Genomic DNA, 23,368 nt, shown 5'->3' on the forward strand with positions numbered 1-23,368 from the left:
TATTTTGATAATCACAGCTATAGCTGTTTGTATAGCAGTAGCTAATCTTGACCACAGCCTTTATAATGACTGAAGGTAGTGATGTCACTTTTTGTTTGTTACTACGTTTCCATTCCCATCCAGTCTGCCTTCTGATCACAGCACAGCATCCTAACCTGCTATAGAAACAGTGAGGGCTCTTTATCCACAGGGTGTATCAGTGGTATGTGAGTGTTATTGTCAGCAGGCGTGTTCATGTGATGGAGCCCAGAGCTGGGAGCTTCCATATGACTGCTGTCTCTGGCTGCTCACTGGCGCCCTCTGCTGGCCTCAGCTGCACCTGGCTGAGGATGTGACGACACATCTAGTCAGGCAGACATAGATAAACATTTTCTAAAATATAAAATGAATATGTATATATGTAATTTATTTCCCCTCTTTTATCAACAAGGTTCCTTTTTAATCTAGTTTATATTAACTGAAGGTAGTGATGTAGTAAAAACAAAAAAGACAAGATTTCCACGACCATCCTTTGTGTAACAAATAACCAAAGATACAGCATCATGCAGAAAGGTCCAGTTTTCATTAATAGTGGGAAAACCACTCATATTTGTTTCAGTTCTGGATGCTGTAGGAAGCATTTCTGTAAATACTGAGTGTGGTGCCTGACTCTTTGGGTTCAGACTCTGTGTCCATGAGCGGAAGGTCACTCGTTCAGATCTCCTGGCCGGCAGAGTGATGTCATCACTGAGTCCTTGAGCTGTAGGGGTGCTGGATGCTGGCCGATCCTGCGCTGCGACCCCCAAACTTCCTCTCACCTGTATACAGTGGGGCAAAAAAGTATTTGGTCAGCCACCGATTGTGCAAGTTCTCCCACTGAAAATGATGGCAGAGGTCAGTAATTTTCATCATAGGTACACTTCAACTGTGAGAGACAGAATGTGAAAAAAAAATCCATGAATTCACATGGTAGGATTTTTAAAGAATTTATTTGTAAATTAGGGTGGAAAATAAGTATTTGGTCAATAACAAAAATTCAACTCAATACTTTGTAACATAACCTTTGTTGGCAATAACAGAGGTCAAACGATTACTATAGGTCTTTACCAGGTTTGCACACACAGTAGCTGGTATTTTGGCCCATTCCTCCATGCAGATCTTCTCGAGAGCAGTGATGTTTTGGGGCTGTCGCCGAGCAACACGGACTTTCAACTCCCTCCACAGATTTTCTATGGGGTTGAGGTCTGGAGACTGGCTAGGCCACTCCAGGACTTTCAAATGCTTCTTACGGAGCCACTCCTTTGTTGCCCGGGCAGTGTGTTTGGGATCATTGTCATGTTGGAAGACCCAGCCACGTTTCATCTTCAAAGCTCTCACTGATGGAAGGAGGTTTTGGCTCAAGATCTCACGATACATGGCCCCATTCATTCTTTCCTTAACACGGATCAGTCGTCCTGTCCCCTTAGCAGAAAAACAGCCCCAAAGCATGATGTTTCCCCCCCCCATGCTTCACAGTAGGTATGGTGTTCTTGGGATGCAACTCAGTATTCTTCTTCCTCCAAACACGACGAGTTGAGTTTAGACCAAAAAGTTCTACTTTGGTTTCATCTGACCACATGACATTCTCCCAATCCTCTGCTGTATCATCCATGTGCTCTCTGGCAAACTTCAGACGGGCCTGGACATGCACTGGCTTCAGCAGCGGAACACGTCTGGCACTGCAGGATTTGATTCCCTGCCGTTGTAGTGTGTTACTGATGGTGACCTTTGTTACTTTGGTCCCAGCTCTCTGCAGGTCATTCACCAGGTCCCCCCGTGTGGTTCTGGGATTTTTGCTCACCGTTCTCATGATCATTTTGACCCCACGGGATGAGATCTTGCGTGGAGCCCCAGATCGAGGGAGATTATCAGTGGTCTTGTATGTCTTCCATTTTCTGATAATTGCTCCCACAGTTGATTTTTTCACACCAAGCTGCTTGCCTATTGTAGATTCACTCTTCCCAGTCTGGTGCAGGTCTACAATTCTTTTCCTGGTGTCCTTCGAAAGCTCTTTGGTCTTGGCCATAGTGGAGTTTGGAGTCTGACTGTTTGAGGCTGTGGACAGGTGTCTTTTATACAGATAATGAGTTCGAACAGGTGCCATTAAGACAGGTAACGAGTGGAGGACAGAAAAGCTTCTTAAAGAAGACGTTACAGGTCTGTGAGAGCCAGAGATTTTCCTTGTTTGAATTGACCAAATACTTATTTTCCACCCTAATTTACAAATAAATTCTTTAAAAATCCTACCATGTGAATTCATGGATTTTTTTTTCACATTCTGTCTCTCACAGTTGAAGTGTACCTATGATGAAAATTACTGACCTCTGCCATCATTTTCAGTGGGAGAACTTGCACAATCGGTGGCTGACCAAATACTTTTTTGCCCCACTGTATGTGTCGGCGTGTCTCATGGAGAGCACGATGGGAGGGGCGAAAAGACAATTTCCCCCTGGGGGTGAATGAAACATCATTATTAATAAATCATTCAAATAAACATTTTTTTAAAAAACCTATTTCACAGGACTGATAGCTCTCCAATTAGTCTATTGTTGATTAGGGCTGGGTGATAAGTAAAAAAAATGTTTATGTGTCATTTAGTTTAAAAATATTGCAATAAATAATCATTTTGAGTCCCGCCCCCCCAAACACTGAGTGCAATTTCAGTTCATTCTAGTTTTATTTGTATAGTGTGTTTTCAAATCATTACATCATCTCAAAGCACTTTACAGCATCCCTGCCCAAAGCCCCCAGTGAGCAAGTCAGAGATGACAGTGGCAAGGAAAAACTCCCTAGAAAGAAGAATCCTAGGGGGAACCATAGTCAAATGGGGAGCCCATCCTCCAGGGGGCAGCAGAGGAAGCCCTAACCCTAACCAGACTCAAAGGACTTGATCATCAAATGATCAAGATGGCAAAGTCCTAATTCACATTATCCCAATCTTAACATGTCAGTCACAAAGCGGGGGGCAGGGAGGTGATGACAGGCAAGTGCTGGAGCTGCTTCAGATGGAGGGAGAACAGTAGTACGGCAGCAGGGTAAACAGGGAAGATGTCACAGGCAGAAGGGTGAGCAGGCCGGAAGGACTCACAGGTAGTGGAGACGTCGCAGGCAGCAGGGTAGGCAGGATATCCTTAAAATTTGGGGTCTCCAGCCCAGGGGGAGTAGGGGAAATAAAATGTGCAATTAGCCAAAGGAGGGGAGACTAGAGGCAGTGCAAACAGTTAGGTGAGTGCAGTATGTAAGCTCCGGCAGATATGGCTATGGCAGCATAAGTAGGAGGGAGAGGCAGGTGGGAACGCAGACATGGGGAGTCCCTGAATGTCAGCACTCCAATTCCACAAGGGGGTGTGAAGCTAAAGTGACAGACTGACAGTTCAGTTTATCCAAAGCCAATAGCACCGATCCCCACCCAGCTCTACACCTCACACTATAGGTCTGACTGGGAGTGAGCAGTTATCTAGAGCTAGAACTAGAGTCCCTATAAGCTAAACTAAACAGGTGTGTTTTTAGTCTAGACTTGAATATTGAAAGTCAGCCTGAATCCCGCACATCTGCTGGACGACTATTCAACAGCTGAAGAGCTCTTTAAGAGAAAGCTCTGCAGCCTGCCGTAGCTCTTTCTACCCTGGGTACTAACAGATATCCTGCTCCTTGAGATGGAAGAAAGCGAGGAGGGTTGTATAAGGCCAGCAGGTTACTAAGGTATTCTGGTGCAAGGCCATTCAGTGTTTTATAAGTCAATAGTAGTATTTTGTAGTTAATCCAAGACTTAACTTGAAGTCAGTGAAGGGAGCATAGAACAGGGCTAATATAATCACATTTATTAGTGTTTGTAAGAACTCTGGCTGCTGCATTTTGTACCAGCTGAAGTTTATGTGAGGATCCAGATGGGCACCCAGAAAGGAAGGCATTACAGTATCCAGCCTGGAAGTTATAAAGGTGTTAGTGTTTCCGCTTCATGAAAGGAGAGCATCTTCCGAAGCTTGGCGAGGTTCCGTACATGATAGAACACAGCTTTAGTGATGCTTTTTATGTGAGCATCGAAACATAAATCTGAATCAACCAGAACACCGAGATCTCTGACCACTGTGTTAGGTTGGGTAGGAAGACCACCAAGGTTGAGGTTGTCAAACTTATTTCGAGCCGCCTTCGGACCAGTTAACAGTACTTCTGTTTTTCTGTGTTTAACATAAAGAAATTATTTGCCATCCAGCACCGGATATCTAGTCGACAGTCTTCTAACCGAGAGCTGTGATGCATCATCCGGCTTAACAGATATATATAACTGTGTATCATCAGCAAAACAATGAAACCCAACACCATGATTTCTGATAATGTGACCAATATATACAGTGTACAGTAGCGGCCCAGTACTGATCCCTGTGGGACACCATTGTAGGAATATTTAGCTCAGGTAAGTTTCAATATCTCCAACAATATGTTTTGAAATTAATTACATTTGAATTAATCATTATTTAATGATGTTTATTAACTAATTGTTATGCCGAATGGTTGGTTCCTCTAAACTCAATTGTGAATCCCCGTGAGTCGGTTAATGTGAGATTTACATGGGATTCACTAGTTACCAGTATCGCTTAGTAACCTGGATTAGAAGGCTCATCCAGCGAGCTGCATCACCAGGTAATGTAAACGATCGGTAGCGAAGCTCCCCTCACGGCTGTTGAGAGAGAGTCTCGTGATATTTCAGGCGAGGTTTCAGAGGTTAGTACCCAGATCGCACATAGGCAGGGACTATTGTGAGCAGTCAATGAACGGAGGCTGAAGTTGTGTAAAAGACATGCATTTATTTCTAACTAACACTACAACTAACATAAGACAGACATTACACTTAACATAAACATCCATCCATCCATTTTCCAAACCGCTTATCCTACTGGGTCATGGGGGGTCTGGAGCCTATCCCGGAAGCAATAGGCACAAGGCAGGGCACACTCACACACCATTCACTCACACATGCACACCTATGGGCAATTTAGCAACTCCAATTAGCCTCAGCATGTTTTTGCATTGTGGGGGGAAACCGGAGTATCCGGAGGAAACCCCACGACATCATGGGGAGAATATGCAAACTCCAAACACATGTAACCCAGACGTAGACTCGAACCCAGGACCCAGAGGTGTGAGGCAACAGTGCTAACCACTGCACCACCATGCCGCCCCTTAAACATAAACAACAAACACAAAATAACAGAATAGAACCAAACAGAATGTATCATAAAAATGCAGTGACCAGATTTAAAACAGGTAACCATAAAAGGGAAATACTTTTCTGCAAAGCAAGCATAGTTTGTGGAAACACGACCCTAAAGTCATAAAGCAGGTTAGCAGGACTGCTTAGGTTGTTAGAATGAAAGGAAGCTGGTTTACTTGTTTGCAGAGTGGAGGGGGTCTTGGCAGTAGGTTGCAGAGGTGATGAGCTGAGGGAATGGTAGCACCCAAGAAGGCGCGGCGTCTGGAGCGGTTGTTGGAGTGGAGCCCCTTGGATTCTCTCTCCTTGTGAAGCTTTAAGGTGAAAGGCTCTGTCTTGGTTGCAGTTCTCTGTTGGGTAGCAGGCCTTCACCGGCAGGCTTCAGGAGGGCTTCTCACGGGCTGCTCTTCTCCTGGCTTCTTTTCTCCTCCCTCTGCGGGACTGATGTTCTCCTCTGCTCGTCTCTCTTCAATAATCATGGGGGATTTTAATATTCACGTAGACAACGAACATGATCCCCTGACAATAGCCTTTACGAATATAGTAGACTCTATGGGTATCACTCAAAATGTAATTGGGCCCACCCATAACTGCGGTCATACCCTGGATTTAATCCTATCGTTTGGTCTTGATATAGATAATGTGACTCTACTGCCTCAGTCCAGTATTATCTCTGACCATCATCTTATTACGTTCAATATTTACCTTGCTCAAAATATTACCCCCCGACTCGCTTCTATGCCAAACGTACAATCACGTCAAATACAGTGAGTAACTTTATCGATAATCTCCCTGAGCTATCGTTTTCAACCAAACTAATGTCGAATCCTGCTGAACTTGATAGCATTACGGATTATTTAGCATCTACGCTTAATTCCACCCTAGGTAAAATTAAAAAAAGACCATAGTAAATAAAACTGCTCCTTGGTATAATGACGACTTGCGCACTTTAAAATAGGAGACATGGAAATTAGAACATAAGTGGTGTCAAACTAAACTAGTGGTGTTCGAACTAGCATGGAAGGAGGCTATGGGTAGCTATAAAAAGGCTCTTAGTGACGCTAAATCAGAGTATCTATCACAGCTAATTGAAATAAACAAAAATAATCCTAGATTCCTATTTTCTATGGTGTCCAAGATGACTAATAACCAGACTACTACTCAAAGTGTGTCCGCGTTATTTTCCAGTGACGACTTTATGAAATTTTTTGACCAAAAAATATGCTCAATTAGACAGAACATTTTGAATACTCCATGGCGTGTGCCAATGCTGCAAGCACCCTATTTGAAGCATTTACCAGGGTTAACCAGTCAGAACTGATGTCCTTAATTTTATTTTCAAATTCATCTACTTGTTTACTAGACCCTGTAGCTAGTCAACTAACATCATTTCTGCAGGAGAACCAGATTTATGAGAGATTTCAGTCTGGGTTTAGAGCTCATCATAGCACAGAGACTGTTCTACTGAAGGTAGTAAATGACCTTCTCCTGTCTGCTGACCAAGGTTGTGCCTCGCTCCTAGTGCTGCTTGACCTTAGTGCTGCTTTTGATACTATAGACCATGCCATTCTCTTACATAGGCTTGAACATACTGTAGGCATAAGGGGAGTGACACTCTCTTGGTTTAAATCTTACCTGTCAGATCGCTATCAGTATGTGAATCTAAATAGTGATTCCTCAGAACATGTCAAGGTCAGATACGGAGTGTCACAAGGTTCAGTTCTAGCTCCCCTACTATTTTCACTATACATGTTACCGTTAGGCTTAGTTATTCGTAAGCATGGAGTTAGCTTTCATTGCTTTGCAGATGATATACAATTATATATATCGGCCAAACCAGAAGATAGACAGCAACTTCAGAGAATGGAAGAATGTTTAATGCATATCAAAAAGTGGATGTCAGACAACTTCCTCCAGCTGAACCTAGACAAGACTGAGGTTCTTCTTACTGGCACTAAAGCCACCAGAAGTAAACTATCGGACATCACAGTCAATCTGGATGGACTACCTATTACACCAAGTACTGTTGTGAAAAACCTTGGTGTTATTCTAGACTCTGATCTTTTGTTTGATGTACATGCTTCTAACATTAGCCGTACCGCCTACTTTCACCTGCGCAATATTGCCAAGTTAAGGAACATGCTCTCTTAGAGAAATTGATTCATGCATTTATTACCTCCAGGCTCGATTACTATAATGTCTTATTCTCTGGCTGTCCAAAGAGGTCATTAAATAAACTCCAGCTAGTCCAGAATGCAGCAACCAGAGTCCTCACCAAAACTAAAAAATATGATCATATTACCCCAATTTTATCTTCACTGCACTGGCTGCCAGTTAGATTTCGTGTTGATTATAAAATACTACTATTAACCTATAAAGCTGTAAATGGTCTTGCACTGCAAGACCATTTAAATGAAATCATTTGCAACTACATTCCAAATCGTACGCTTAGATCACAAGATGCAGGTCTTCTATTCATACCCAGAATAAACAACGTTACTTTTGGGGGAAGAGAATTTGCTCATAAAGCACCACAGCTATGGAATAAACTTCCTATTAGTGTTCGGAACTCAGACACAATCTCTGCTTTTAAGTCAAGGCTTAAGACGTACCTCTTTAGCCAGTCTTTTGGGTAGTTAAATCCTTTTTCTAAGGTGAAAGGGAAATCTGGAGATTCATAGTCATTTGAGATTAAAGGTGAAATGGGGGATTGGTGCTGTCGTCCTGCCACTCTCGCCGATCACTTAAGCTGTGGACGGCGGGTTGGCTTGACGCCAAAACCCCTGGGAACCCTCATGTCTGTGCCTCCTTCCAGATCTCTCTTTTAGCCAGGCTGCCATAGTTACTTTAGTCCTACCGGAGGTTAGGTTAGGTGTAGGGCAATAACTCTTCTCCATCTTCTCTTTTCCGAGCTGATACAGAGCCGACTCTACACCATGTGAACCCGCACCTGGACTCCTGGAGATAACAACATGAAACCAACTGGGACTTCATAACTATATGAACTCTAATGAATCTCAGTATAAATGCAGTTTCATGCTCCCCGGTCGCCCAGACAAGGATGGGGTCCCCTTCCAAGTCTAGGTTCCTCCTGCTAGAGTGATTTTTTCCTTGCCACTGTTGCCTCAGGCTTCCTTGGTGTGGTTCTGGCCGGTTAAATGTAAAGTGCTTTGTGACAATGACTGTTGTTAAAAGCGCTGTATAAATAAAATTGAATTGAATTGAATTGAATACCTCTCATACCAGACTAGGCCTTGTCTCAGGCAGCCTGGAATCTCAGCCCTGTTGTATGTGTGTGTGTGATACTACACCTTATTTGACTTTAGTGATCTTGGAAGATTCATTGATCACGTGGACAAACTGATAATGATCATTTAAATGGGAGCCAAACCAAGAGAGGGCTGTCTCCTTAATGCCAACCACAGATTCTAGCCGGTCCAAGAGGATATTATGGTCCACAGTATCGAATGCTGCAGTTAAGTCTAGTAATACCAACACAGATATACAGCCACTGTCAGAAGCCATAAGCAAATCATTCACTACTTTGACTGAAGCTGTTTCTGTGCTGTGGTTTGGTCTAAAGTCAGACTGATATAATTCATTAGCATTATTTTTCTGTAGGAAAGAAGACAGCTGGCGAGCAACAGCTTTTCCAGGATCTTTTAAATGAACGGAAGATTTGAGATTAACCTATAATTTCCTACATCAGTAGGTTCAACAGGTCTAATAACAGCTAGTTAAAAGATTTTGGATCATATCCAAGCCTAAGAGACGAGTCTAACACATTTAACAGGGTGGTGCTAATCTGTGGTCGAATCTCCTTCAGGAATCTTGTAGGAATTGGGTCTACGAGGCTAGTAGAGGATTTGCAGGAGGAAACTAAGCTCAAAAGTTCTGACTGTTTTATGAGTAGGAAAGATTCAAAGGTGTCATTATCAGTACGCATAGGACTAGCAGGAGGCTGGCAGCTGTATGTAGCTACAGGCGTGCACTGGATGGTCTGTCTAATCTTTATTTTACCATTACAAATGTAATAAAGTCATCACTCATAAAAGCTTGTGAGACTTGTGAGTTTAATGTTGAAGAATCCTGTGTTAACCTAGACAGAGATTCAAATAGGAATTTAGGATTATTTTTGTTCTCTTCAATGAGTCTGGAGAAGTACACAGACCTCACAGTCTGTACTTAGAGAGGCTCCTTCCAGGTAGATCTGAAAACTTCTAGTTTAGTTGAGCCCCATTTGTGCTCTAGCTTGCGTGACGCCTGTTTAAGTTACACATATGATCAGAGCACCAGGGGGCAGGTTTCTTATCTCTATGCTTTTTCTTCTTAAGTGGAGCTACAAGATCTAGGTGCTGCGAAGCGATTTCTCCATGTGCACAGTTACCCGTTCAAGTTCATTTTCTCACGGGGCTTCAGATGTAAGGCTGAAGGACTGTGGAAGTTGGTTGAGAAACACTGTTGTAGTTAATGAGGAAATGGAACGTCTGATACTGTACTTTGGACCTGGAACCGAAGGGAGGCTATACTGTATATCAAACGTTAACAAGTAATGATCTGAAAGCAGAGGATTCTGAGGTATAATAGATATGTGTTCCACCAGGACACCATGGCTAAGAATCAAATCCAGGGTGTGGTTACAGGCATGAGTAGCCCGACTACATTCTGACAAACACCTACAGAGTTTAGGATAGCAGAAAACATTGTTGTTAAAGGATCATTGTCATTCTCCATGTGAATATTAAAATCACGGCTTTTTCAGTAGTGACCACAAGGATTGTTGAAAAATCTGCAAACTCCAGGGACCAGGCGGTCTATACACAATAACAATGGTGATAGGATGTTAGGGATCAGGAAGTCTATACACAATAACAATGGCGATTGGACGTTAGGGACCAGGCAGTCTATACACAATAACAATATTGATTGGAGGTTAGGGACCAGGCAGTCTGTACACAATAACAATGGTGATTGGACGTTAGGGACCAGGCGGTCTATACACAATAACAATGGTGATAGGATGTTAGGGATCAGGCAGTCTATACACAATAACAATGGCGATTGGACGTTAGGGACCAGGTGGTCTATACACAATAACCATGGTGATTGGACGTTAGGGATCAGGCAGTCTATACACAATAACAATGGTGATTAGAGGTTAGGGACCAGGTGGTCTATACACAATAACCATGGGGATTGGAGGTGAAGAACTACAAAGAGATGATCTCGCAAGACTAAGAAGAAGAATTTCAAATGTGCTAAAGCTATAAGCACTTTGCTCAGACACTCCCAGGTCAGACTGAAATATTGCAGCAGCACCAGCACCTTTGCCATCTGGTCGGGGGTTATGATGTAATCAGCTGGAGTAGATTCATTTAGTGCCATGAATTCATTTGGTTTAAGTCAGGTCTCTGTAAGGCATAAGGACCAAGACTAAAATCAGTAATCATTTCATTCATCAGTAGTGCCTTAGGAGCCAGTGATCTTACATTCAAAAGTCAAAGTTTTAACCTTGCATTACACCTATTATCTAATAATGGATTTGGTTTAATTATTATTAAGTTATTATGACATACACTAGGGTGGAATAGATCTCCACGATTAAAAGTGCGGGGAACAGACACAGTCCCAGTAACATGAACCCTAGGTGACGACTCTAAGTGACTAGCAGGCCGATTATGCCGGTTTGCCTGCTGCCTGGACTTGGCTCTGGCTAGTCAGCGATTTGCCTGGAGACTATGAGCTATGATTTTGCACAGGAGATTGGCACCAGCCCACGAGGGGTGAATACCGTCCCTCTTCAAAATCCCAGGCCTACCCCCACACATTTGCCAATTGTCTGTATAACCCACAGCATTTATCGGGCACCATTCCGACAGCCAGCGATGCAGCGACGATAATCTGCTGTATATTTCATCACCACATCTAGCAGGGATGGGGCCAGAGCGCGTTACTGACACACACATCTTCTTCACAAGGCTATGAAATTTGTCTATGTAACTATTGACTATGAATTGTAGAATCATGCACAGTCAATAGATAAAGCTCTACATTAATTTTATCGTTCATTTTTTTTAAGTTGTGAACAGAATGCGCAACCGTGTTGGGGTGCAACGTCGGTTCCCTGACTATGAAACTTGAAAGGGGGGGGTGACCTATAATATATTTTGCCGAGCTCAGGGGTAGGAACGGACAACGGACAAGCTTGTAAAATTAATTAATAGTCAGGCCGAGTTTATTTAAAAACTATTAATGGTTCTTTATATTTTAAGAACTCTGGCTGGGATTCGTAGCTGGGTTATCAAGGCTGTCTGCAATTGTCTTACTTTGTACAGGAATTAACATTCGTAAGTGCTTGTCTTGTGTGACGCCCGCTCCGCCCGCTCCTCGTGTGTGCCACGCCCCCTAATTACCCACGTGTGATTCCCTGATTGTGCCCAGTCGTGTCTTGTTCTTTTCCGATTAGTTCCCTGTATTTAAGTCTCTGTTGTACACTAACCCGTTGTCTGTCATTGATGTTTGTGAGTGTCAGTACCCGTTTCTCGTCCTGCTTTGCTCTGCACTTAATAAATCCCCTGTTTACCCCGCATTCCGGCTGCCAAACTGATCCTTGCACGCTCGATCGCCCGTTCACCAGTACCGATCGTGACATCTTGTTCGTCCCTCCATATAAATTATGGGGTCTACTGTCATGTGCTGGCTGGGGAAAAATAATACCTGCTTTTGTTTCTAGTAGAATAGATTACTGTAATGCCCTCTTGTCTGGTCGGCCTAATAAATCTATTTCACATCTACAACGGGCCCAGAATGCCGCTGGCGGAGTGTTAACACGCACCAGTCACAGGGATCACATCTACAATGGGCCAAGAATGCTGCTGCCGGAGTGTTAGCTTGAAACAGTCGCAGGGATCACATCTACAACGGGCCCAGAATGCCGCTGGCGGAGTGTTAACACACACCGGTCACAGGGATCACATCTACAACGGGCCCAGAATGCCGCTGGCGGAGTGTTAACACGCACCAGTCCCAGGGATCACATCTACAACGGCCCCAGAATGCCGCTGGCGGAGTGTTAACACACACCGGTCACAGGGATCACATCTACAACGGGCCCAGAATGCCGCTGGCGGAGTGTTAACACGCACCAGTCAGAGGGATCACATCTACAACGGGCCCAGGATGCCGCTGGCGGAGTGTTAACACGCACCAGTCACAGGGATCACATCTACAACGGCCCCAGAATGCCGCTGGCGGAGTGTTAACACGCACCGGTCACAGGGATCACATCTACAACGGGCCCAGAATGCCGCTGGCGGAGTGTTAACACGCACCAGTCACAGGGGTCACATCTACAACGGGCCCAGAATGCCGCTGGCGGAGTGTTAACACGCACCAGTCACAGGGATCACATCTACAACGGGCCCAGAATGCCGCTGGCGGAGTGTTAACACACACCAGTCACAGGGATCACATCTACAACGGGCCCAGAATGCCGCTGGCGGAGTGTTAACACGCACCAGTCACAGGGATCACATCTACAACGGCCCCAGAATGCCGCCGGCGGAGTGTTAACACGCACCAGTCACAGGGATCACATCTACAACGGGCCCAGAATGCCGCTGGCGGAGTGTTAACACGCACCAGTCACAGGGATCACATCTACAACGGGCCCAGAATGCCGCTGGCGGAGTGTTAACACGCACCAGTCACAGGGATCACATCTACAACGGGCCCAGAATGCCGCTGGCGGAGTGTTAACACGCACCAGTCACAGGGATCACATCTACAACGGGCCCAGAATGCCGCTGGCGGAGTGTTAACACGCACCAGTCACAGGGATCACATCTACAACGGCCCCAGAATGCCGCTGGCGGAGTGTTAACACGCACCAGTCACAGGGATCACATCTACAACAGCCTCAGAATGCCGCTGGCGGAGTGTTAACACGCACCAGTCACAGGGATCACATCTACAACGGCCCCAGAATGCCGCTGGCGGAGTGTTAACACGCACCAGTCACAGGGATCACATCTACAACGGCCCCAGAATGCCGCTGGCGGAGTGTTAACACGCACCAGTCTCAGGGATCACATCTACAACGGGCCCATAATGCCGCTGGCGGAGTGTTAACACGCACCAGTCACAGGGATCACATCTACAACGGCCCCAGAATGCCGCTGGCGGAGTGTTAACACGCACCAGTCACAGGGATCACATCTACAACGGCCCCAGAATGCCGCTGGCGGAGTGTTAACACGCACCAGTCTCAGGGATCACATCTACAACGGGCCCATAATGCCGCTGGCGGAGTGTTAACACGCACCAGTCACAGGGATCACATCTACAACGGGCCCAGAATGCCGCTGGCGGAGTGTTAACACGCACCAGTCACAGGGATCACATCTACGACGGGCCCAGAATGCCGCTGGTGGAGTGTTAACACGCACCAGTCACAGGGATCACATCTACAACGGGCCCAGAATGCCGCCGGCGGAGTGTTAACACGCACCAGTCACGGGGATCACATCTACAACGGGCCCAGAATGCCGCTGGCGGAGTGTTAACACGCACCAGTCACAGGGATCACATCTACAACGGCCCCAGAATGCCGCTGGCGGAGTGTTAACACGCACCAGTCACAGGGATCACATCTACAACGGCCCCAGAATGCCGCTGGCGGAGTGTTAACACGCACCAGTCACAGGGATCACATCTACGACGGGCCCAGAATGCCGCTGGCGGAGTGTTAACACGCACCAGTCACAGGGATCACATCTACAACGGGCCCAGAATGCCGCTGGCGGAGTGTTAACACGCACCAGTCACAGCGATCACATCACACCTGCTCTCACATCCCTGCACTGGCTTCCTCTGGCTTCTAGGATTGATTTTAAAGTTCATTTGCTAATTTGTAAATATTTACGTTGTTTAGCTCTGTCCTGCCTCAGTAACATGACTGTAAGGTATGTCCCAGGCAGATCAGTCAGATCATCCGGCAGTAATTTACTGATTATTCCTAAAACCCGGCTGGGGAGGGAGGGGGCAGCTTTTAGTCACTATGTTCCCAAACTCTGGAACTCTCTCCCAGAAAACCTGAGAGCTACTGAATGTCTCAGTACTTTCAAAACTAGGCTGAAAACGCATCTTTTCCCCACCGCATATAATAATCTATGATCTATAATCTATGATAATCAGTTTTATTATTTTACACATTTATTATTATCAGTAATTGTGTGTGGGGGGGTCACTCCTTTTTTAACATTTTTACTCTATTTTTATTTCTTTTGCACTTATTGTTATTTATTCTGAACTTATTTGAATTTCTTTTTTTTTGGAAAACAGTGTCACGCTCACTACAGTACAAACACTGAGACACAACAGCAGCATTAAACCGAGACACAAAACTGTTGGTGGGCAGTATGCAGTGCAGGATTCTCCACTGGAGGTCCCCTGAACGTTTGGGAAGCCGTCTCTTATAGAGGAGCCTCCATGACGGCAAAAACTCCCCAGGAGCAGCCAAATGGGCCTCCACTTCGTATCTGGCCTCCCTTTCAGGTCATGAGAGAAAAAAGACTTAACGGCAACATGGTACAGGAGTTTCCTCCCTGTCAGGGAGAACCGGATATTCAGCAAGTACCGGAAGGAAAGTATGTGACCAGTGTCACTGTGATCAACAGCTACCAAGGGGGTAACACACAGTTCTGGGAAGGAAGGGCAGGTCGCACCTCGACCCGGAACCCACTGTAAATATTTCTGAAAGGTTGGTGGGAAGAACCTTCAAGTGCATGTAAAAGGTTCCCAAGCAGCGTCACAGACCGGAACCCCACTTGGGTAGCAAGTGAGTCAGGTGACAAAAAGTGTCCAGACTCAGCATGTAAAGTATGTTTTACCCTTGTGACCCCCAACTCCACAAGTATCTTATCGACTGAATTTGTAAGTTTCAGCCGCGAGGAAACAAAGGAATCATTAAACAATGGTTCCTCGAGGCCATAGTGGTCATTCTCCATCTGTGCCACCCGGAACAAGCGCCAGGCGTTCAGCACCGCAGCATAAAAACCACTCACTCCAATAAGCTGAAGTGCATCTCCAGGAAGTAAAAACATTTGTTTATCATATGCAAGGCCTCCGCAGCTGCGGAGCAGGGCGAGGGCCACATGCATCCACGGCAGGTGTCCGGTGCTGTAAAGCAGTGTCTGTGCACACTGGAGCCTCATCCCCCTGACCTCGCTCAGCAGATGAACCAGGCCCTGCCCTCCTTCAGACACTGGCAAATGAAGAATCCCCAAAGGAGCCAGTGGTGCCCATTCCAGAAGATATCAGTAAACCCCTTCTGGACCTGATGCAGCAGGTCCATCGGAGGATCCGGCACCATGAGTCGGTGCCACATCATGGAGGCAGCCAAACTGTTAATCACCAGCACTCTCCCTTGATATGAGAGCTGGGGCGAAATCCACCTCCAACGCTGAAGTCGTCCAGTAATCCTGTCAACCAATCCGCTCCAATTCTTTTCCATGAAGCGCTCAGTTCTCAGGTAAAGACCCAGTATTCTGATGCCATCCTTGCCCCATACACACTGCTGTGGCAGCTGAGGAGGGCCCCGCCCGGACCACTGGCCCAGCAGGTACGTGGCGCTTTTGCTCCAGTTGACGCGAGCGGAAGAGGCACGCTGGAAATCGTCAAGAAGTGCTGTAAGCACCTCCATATCCGTGTTGGACCTTATATAAACAGTGACGTCATCTGCATAAGCAGTAAGTGTAACAGTCACTCCTCCCCCAAGGCTGATGCCAGGTACCGGTGCTCCATGGAGACGCCTTCGAAAAGCCTGAAGCAGCGGCTCCACCACCAGTGAGTACAGCAGCCCAGACAACCCACAGCCCTGCCGTATCCCTCTGGTGACAGGAAAAGGCCTGGTGAGAGAGCCGTTAATGTTCAGGAGGCTCCACACATTGGTGTACAAGAGTCTAATGTAAGAAACAATCTTTGGACCAAAACCAAAAGCTTGAAGGGTCTTAAACAGAAAGGTGTGGTCCACTCTGTCAAATGCCTTTTCCTGATCTAAAGAGACCAGATCTACGTCCAAACCTCGTTCTGACACAAAAGACAAAAGATCTCTAGCTAAAAAAAGGTTATCAAAAATTGAACGCCCTGGTACACAGTAAGACTGATCCCAGTGAATGATCGTCGAAACACATGTTTTCAGCCAGTTAGTCAGAGCTTTGGACAAGATCTTATAATCCACACCGAGAAGCGAGACCGGCCGCCAGTTCTTCAGAAGTCCCAGATCCCCCTTCTTGTGCAGCAGCGTTAGAACAGCCCTCCGGCAGCTGGATGGAAGAAGGCCCATATCAACACTTTCTTGAAAAACACAGAACAAGTCTTCACCAATCAGGGGCCAGAAACATTTATAAAATTCCGCGGTCAGTCCGTCCAGGCCTGGTGCTTTCCCGACTGACTGCTCATGGACAGCAGCAGTAAGTTCTGTCAGAGTCAAAGGCTCTTCCAGCTCATGTCTGTCTGCGACTGAGAGACTTGGTAAGTCCCAAAGAAACTGATCAGCCACTGTCTGATCACAGGCCTCAGCACAGAACAGGGTCTCATAAAAGGCTATTGAGTGTTAAAATCTCGTGCTTGTCAAACATACTACACCCATCGGGGAGGATCAAGTAGCGAAAGGTCTTTCTCTCTACCCTGTGCGTCTCCAATCCAAAGAAATATGCGGTGGGGGGGGCGTCCATATCAGTCTCCTTCGTATAGCGGCCCGGGCCAACGCTCCAGCCCCTCTCTCCACCAGAAGGTCTTTCAACAGGAGTCGGTTCCTCTGCAGGGCCTCAGCATCTCCCACCCTGCCAGGCTCTGCTCCTGTGCACAGCCGCAAGATCTCATCCTCCAGTCTTTTAAACCGGTTCTGTAGTTCAGTCTGGAAATATGCAGCATAGTTCTGGCAGAAGAGCTTAATTTGCACTTTTCCGACATCCCACCATTGACTGAGGGACTTGAATTGTGATTTTTTTTCTCCCTCCACACCTCCCAGAAGAAAGAGAAAGATCGTACAAAGTTGTGGTCCTGAACTAATTTATTACTAAAACTCCAGTAACAATGTTGTGAGGAGAAATCAGTGCAAGAGAAAGTGACAGAAACAAAATGATGATCGGAGAGAGGGAAGGGAGCGATGCCACAGCTTAAAAACCTGCCCTTATTCCGATAGTTTATATAAAAGCTGTCCAGCCGAGCAGCAGACACCATGTTAGAGTTCACCTTCACCCAGGTACACTGTCTGCACTTTGGGAAATGGTCTCTCCACACATCAGTCAGACCATGGTGTTCAATAACAGATTGCAGAACAGAAGCTGAACCAGGGTGAGGATCCTCGCGATTCCTGTCGAGCACGTGCTCCAGAGTAGAATTAAAATCACCAGCCAGAACCACAACGCTCTCCTGTGACAGTGTCTCTAAGAACGTATGTAAATCTGTAAAAAAGGCCACCCGTTCTGAGCCTACATTTGGTTCATACACAACAGGTCATGCAGGTAAAACTGAACACGCAGGAGCCTCCCAGGTACAACTTCTGTAACCACCGGTCGCAGGACTGGGACCCTCTGTGAGAACAGCAGAGCGACTCCAGCACTGACAGAAGAGCCATGACTAAAAACAACCTGGCCGCCCCAGTCAGCCCGCCACTGAGCCTGGTTCCCCTCATCACTGTGTGTCTCTTGTAAAAACACAACATCTACCTTATATACAGCAATATAATCAAACAACGCAGCTCTTTTAGTAGCATTGCGACACCCGTTAATATTTAGCGAGTCAAAAATCAACGAAGCCATAAAACTGGTAAAAAGAGCTGATAAAGGACAAGAAACATAGAACATAAACCCACTGTACTGCTAGCGGTGGCGTAACACTCCTAACAGTGCTCATCAGCTTCTTTAAGCTGCACCGATTCTGTTTATCAAGCTCGTCCAAAGTACATTTCCTCATCGCCATCGTACATGAAGCTAAAAACAGTTTCAAATCAGGGAAATAGGACTCTATCTTAGGTTTTCTCTGGCCTTTAGTGCTGTCCAGAAAGAAACAGATCTGCTCAAAAGAGTAAACCTTGGTCCTACCTACAGGGGTGCTGGAGTCCATGGAGGCCTGTGAGTCTTCCAAGTCATCAGCCAAACTCTCTACGTCCTCATGATCTTTATCAGAATCCAGTAAGTGCAGGTCCAGCTCAGGCTCAGGATGTTCCACTGCGGTGTGTCTACAGATGGGTCAGTGCCGGGCTCAGCAGGTGCGGAGTCACTCACCGCGCTGCTGCCAGCAGGCCCTGCTGCGTCCGGGCCGGGATCCTCTGCCAGCCCGCTGTCTCAGCGGGAGCGGAGTCACTTACCGCGCCGCCGCCAGCGGGCCCTGCTGCGTCCGGGCCGGGCTCCTCTGTCAGCCCGCTGTCTCAGCGGGAGCGGTGTCACTCACCATGCTGCAGCCAGCAGGCCCTGCTGGGTCCGGGCCGGGCTCCTCTGTCAGCCCGCTGTCTCAGCGGGAGCGGAGTCACTCACCACGCCGCCGCCAGCAGGCCCTGCTGTGTCCGGGCCGGGCTCCTCTGTCAGTCCGCCATCCCGGCGTGGCTCGGGAGCGGGGCTGGGGGCAGTGACTACGGGCAGGGGGGGCTTGTCCTCCCGGTCCCCACGGTCTGAGTCCAAGTCCGTTACTACAGTATCGGCGCCCCCGCGGTGCTCGGTGTCCCGCACCAGCGCCGGGGCCTCGCGCCCCTCCTCGCGCTCCCCCCGGGGGGGTCCCCTCACGGGCAGGCCTGCCACACATGCCCAAAACCACCTCACGCAAAACACTTCACACTCTCAGAGCTGTTAAAATTATATAAACTTTCCCCTCCACTGTGATCTTAACAGACACGTCCAGGACTTCCTGCGGCGCATTAAGAATCATAAATGTTTGCCGCCTAAAAGACAGGAATCATCCTAATCGGGGTCACCAACTTCCCGTGGCGCCCCTGAATGTTGGACAGTAGTTAATTTCTAATAAATGGGGGAATATTAGATAAACCAACTTTTTTTGACGGGCTTCATAAAGGCAATATCTGTACGAATTCATCTTTAATGTTGAGACCACTTTCTATGAGGTCATCAACCATGGAAACGTCTTTTAAAAAGATCACAATAGCTTTGTTCATTCGGGAAGCTGAAACAACATTAGCGGCTCCAACTACTTCACCGACCGCGAGCAGACAGTCCTCCACCGAGACGGCGGGTCAGGGACACACTTAAAGCCGTGCCTGAGACTCAGACACGATAAACTGAGTTGGGAAGCTCAAAATTCCCACCAGAAAGCTGCACTTGAATGGCTGACATTCTGGCTGCTGACTCAAAGATAGAAGTTGGTGATGTGACAATACTGAACTTACAAGAATGGCGAACGCATGGTTACTGTAAGGGACAATGCTTGTGAAATTCTGCGCAATGTTTCTTTTTAACTGCTTCAGAATCTTTGGCTAGAAAGCTGAACTGAAAGCAAATCATGAATCCTTCTGTTATCTTGCTTTGTATGTAGCTCACAATTAGTGATCATATGACTGCAGCAGATTGTCAGACGCACAGAACACTCTGCAGACTATAATTCATTTTGAAGTGTAAGCTCTGCTGCTAATTATACTGAAAACAAATGCTTATTGTAATGCTTTGTATTTTACTAATGTGTAGGATGTGTATATGTCTGTGTCTTAAAGTGTTTTCTGTTTCAGGCTGAACAGCTGTGATCTCATAGATAAACACTGTGAAGTGCTGTCTTCAGCTCTAAGATCAAACTCTTCCCCCCTGAGAGAGCTGGACCTGAGTGATAATAACCTGAAGGATTCAGGAGTGAAGCTGCTCTCTACTGCACTGGGGGATTTACACTGTAAACTGGAGATATTGAGGTCAGTATTACTGGGTATTCTACACTCTAAACTGGAGATACTGAGGCCAGTATTACTGGATATTCTATACTGTAAACTGGGGATACTGAGGTCAGTATTGTGTGGTGGCTGCTCTCTGCTGTACTGTAGGATCTCAGCTGTAAACTGGAGAAGCTACAGTGAGTACAGAATATGCATTTTGCACAAAAGTAACTGGACACCAAGAAAACCCACAATGCCTTTCAGCAGTTACATAATAAACAAACACAAACAGCTTCTGTTTTCTTCTCCTACTTCCTTATATCCCACAATCTTATCAGCCCTCGATCCATGCTAGAAATAATTAAGCAGTGAAGCAGGAAATATCCATTCAACCATATAATCCATGCAAAACATTTGTGTTGGTTAGCAAAGTTAACGGCACTGTTACAGATAAACATGTTGACTTTAACGTGTTATGGACAAAAAAATAATGGACACCAAACAGAAGGAATGATTGTTAAAATGATTTTTAATAATTTAATTGTTTTCTGAAAATCCATTATGTCATGGCCCTTATTCTCCTCATTTGAATACAGTGCTGCAGTGTAAAAAGTGGATTTAAAAGTGTTTAATTTTTTTAAGGGTTGGCCGGTGTGAAATCACAGAGAAATGCTGTGAGGCACTGGCTTCAGCTCTCAGATCAAACTCTTCCCCCCTGAGAGAGCTGGACCTGAGTGACAATGACCTGCAGGACTCAGGAGTGAAGCTGCTCTCTGTTGGACTGGAGGACTTACACTGTAAACTGGAGATACTGAGGTCAGTCTGACTGGGTATTCCACACTGTAAACTGGAGATACTGAGGTCAGTCTGACTGGGTATTCCACACTGTAAACTGGAGTTACTGAGGTCAGTCTTACTGAGTATTCCACACTGTAAACTGGAGATACTGAGGTCAGTCTGACTGGGTATTCCACACTGTAAACTGGAGTTACTGAGGTCAGTTTTACTGGGTATTCCACACTGTAAACTGTGGGTAGTGAGGTGAGTATTACTGGATATTTCACACTGTACGCTGGAGATAATAAGGCGGAACATAGCTAGTGATTTCAAAATAAAGCAGGAGTATCTAAGTCTACAGGTTGACTTAAAAAATAACATTAGACTCGCTACAGTAAGTGGAATGTCGAAAGTAAGATTGCATTGGAGGTTAAGGATGACATTAAAAGTTTCTTCCAATATTTTAACTCCAAAAGAGCTCTAAAAGCTGAAATCACTCATCTGCAGGATAGTAAGGGCCTTATAATTGAAAATTAAAATTTATATAGTAAATGAGTTTAATGATTATTTTACACGGGTGTTCACAGTAGAGGGCATGCTTAACTTACCACCATTTAGTACAAATACAGTGTCCTATTTGCTTTTAATACTCTTTACAGCCTCCCTTTGCCAGTATAACAGCACTGAGTCTCCTATAACATTTTATAAGGTTGGAGAATACAGAGCAGGGCATCTGAGACCATTCCTCTTTACAGAATCTCTCCAGATCACCCAGGGTCCTCGGCCCTCTCTTGTACACTCTCCTCTTCAGCTCAGCCCACAGGTTTTCAGTGGGGTTCAGGTCAGGGGACTGAGATGGCCATGGCAGAAGCTTGATTCTGCGGTCAGCTGACATTTTAATGTTGATTTGGACATGTGCTTAGGATCACCGTCCTGCTGGAAGATCCAATGAAGCCCCAGTTTTTGTTTCCTGGCAGCAGCAGCCAAATTTTGATATAAAATGTCCTGGTATTTCATGGACCCCATACTGCCATGTACCCTAACGAGGTTTCCAGGGTTTTTGGAGGAAAAACAGTTCCACAACATCACAGAACCTCCACCATATCTTACAGTTGGGATAAGGTTCATTTCATTATAGCCATCCTTCTTTTTACGCTAAACCCGCTTTGAATGTTTATTGCCAAAAAGCATTTTTGTTTCATCATATAGTTGAATTTGATTCCAGTCAAAGTTGTATAATGTTTTGCAAACTCCTGCACTAACATTTTAAGTAACTGACAGAAAAAGCTTCTTTCTGTCATACCTTTCAAAACGTCCATACCTCAATCCCCTCATAAGTATGTCTGCTAGGTGGAGTCGAAGGTGCAGTATAATCCTGTTATAATGGACTCGCTTATAACGGAATATCGTCTATAACAGACGAGGACTGCCGGTTGTGCACCTTTAATTACATGCAGAAAAAGCATCGGATATAGCGGACTCGCATATAATGCAGTGTGTGTGAGAGTGTCTGTGGCAGGGTACGCGTGTGTGAGAGTGTCTGAGGCAGGGTACGCGTGTGTGAGAGTGTCTGCGACAGGGTACGCGTGTGTGAGAGTGTCTGCGGCAGGGTACGCGTGTGTGAGAGTGTCTGCGGCAGGGTACGCGTCTGTGAGAGTGTCTGAGGCAGGGTACGCGTGTGTGAGAGTGTCTGCGACAGGGTACGCGTCTGTGAGAGTGTCTGCGGCAGGGTACGCGTGTGTGAGAGTGTCTGCGGCAGGGTACGCGTGTGTGAGAGTGTCTGCGGCAGGGTACGCGTGTGTGAGAGTGTCTGCGGCAGGGTACGCGTGTGTGAGAGTGTCTGCGGCAGGGTACGCGTGTGTGAGAGTGTCTGCGGCAGGGTACGCGTGTGTGAGAGTGTCTGCGACAGGGTACGCGTGTGTGAGAGTGTCTGCGGCAGGGTACGCGTGTGTGAGAGTGTCTGCGGCAGGGTACGCGTGTGTGAGAGTGTCTGCGGCAGGGTACGCGTGTGTGAGAGTGTCTGCGGCAGGGTACGCGTGTGTGAGAGTGTCTGCGGCAGGGTACGCGTGTGTGAGAGTGTCTGCGGCAGGGTACGCGTTTGTGAGAGTGTCTGCGGCAGGGTACGCGTGTGTGAGAGTGTCTGCGGCAGGGTACGCGTGTGTGAGAGTGTCTGCGGCAGGGTACGCGTGTGTGAGAGTGTCTGAGGCAGGGTACGCGTGTGTGAGAGTGTCTGCGGCAGGGTACGCGTGTGTGAGAGTGTCTGCGGCAGGGTACGCGTGTGTGAGAGTGTCTGCGGCAGGGTACGCGTGTGTGAGAGTATCTGCGGCAGGGTACGCGTGTGTGAGAGTGTCTGCGGCAGGGTACGCGTGTGTGAGAGTGTCTGCGGCAGGGTACGCGTGTGTGAGAGTGTCTGCGGCAGGGTACGCGTGTGTGAGAGTGTCTGCGGCAGGGTACGCGTGTGTGAGAGTGTCTGTGACAGGGTACGCGTGTGT

General features: G+C 46.6%; 1 protein-coding gene across 5 annotated transcripts in view; it reads left to right on the top strand.

Annotated features, from left to right (window-relative positions):
• Positions 1 to 23,368, top strand: part of LOC125721414 (NACHT, LRR and PYD domains-containing protein 12-like) — a 269,652-nt gene that overhangs the window by 234,313 nt on the left and 11,971 nt on the right. For 3 of the 5 annotated variants that reach the window (XM_048997298.1, XM_048997299.1, XM_048997301.1), the window contains one exon: positions 20,742 to 20,915. In XM_048997298.1, the coding sequence (XP_048853255.1) occupies positions 20,742 to 20,915 (174 nt within the window). Of the gene's footprint in view, positions 1 to 19,964; positions 20,139 to 20,741; positions 20,916 to 23,368 lie in introns of all 5 variants that reach the window. The other 2 variants (XM_048997303.1, XM_048997304.1) reach the window with 1 other exon arrangement.

This window comes from Brienomyrus brachyistius, unplaced genomic scaffold (assembly GCF_023856365.1).
Source record: "Brienomyrus brachyistius isolate T26 unplaced genomic scaffold, BBRACH_0.4 scaffold33, whole genome shotgun sequence".
In the NCBI taxonomy this organism is placed as follows: Eukaryota; Metazoa; Chordata; class Actinopteri; order Osteoglossiformes; family Mormyridae; genus Brienomyrus; species Brienomyrus brachyistius.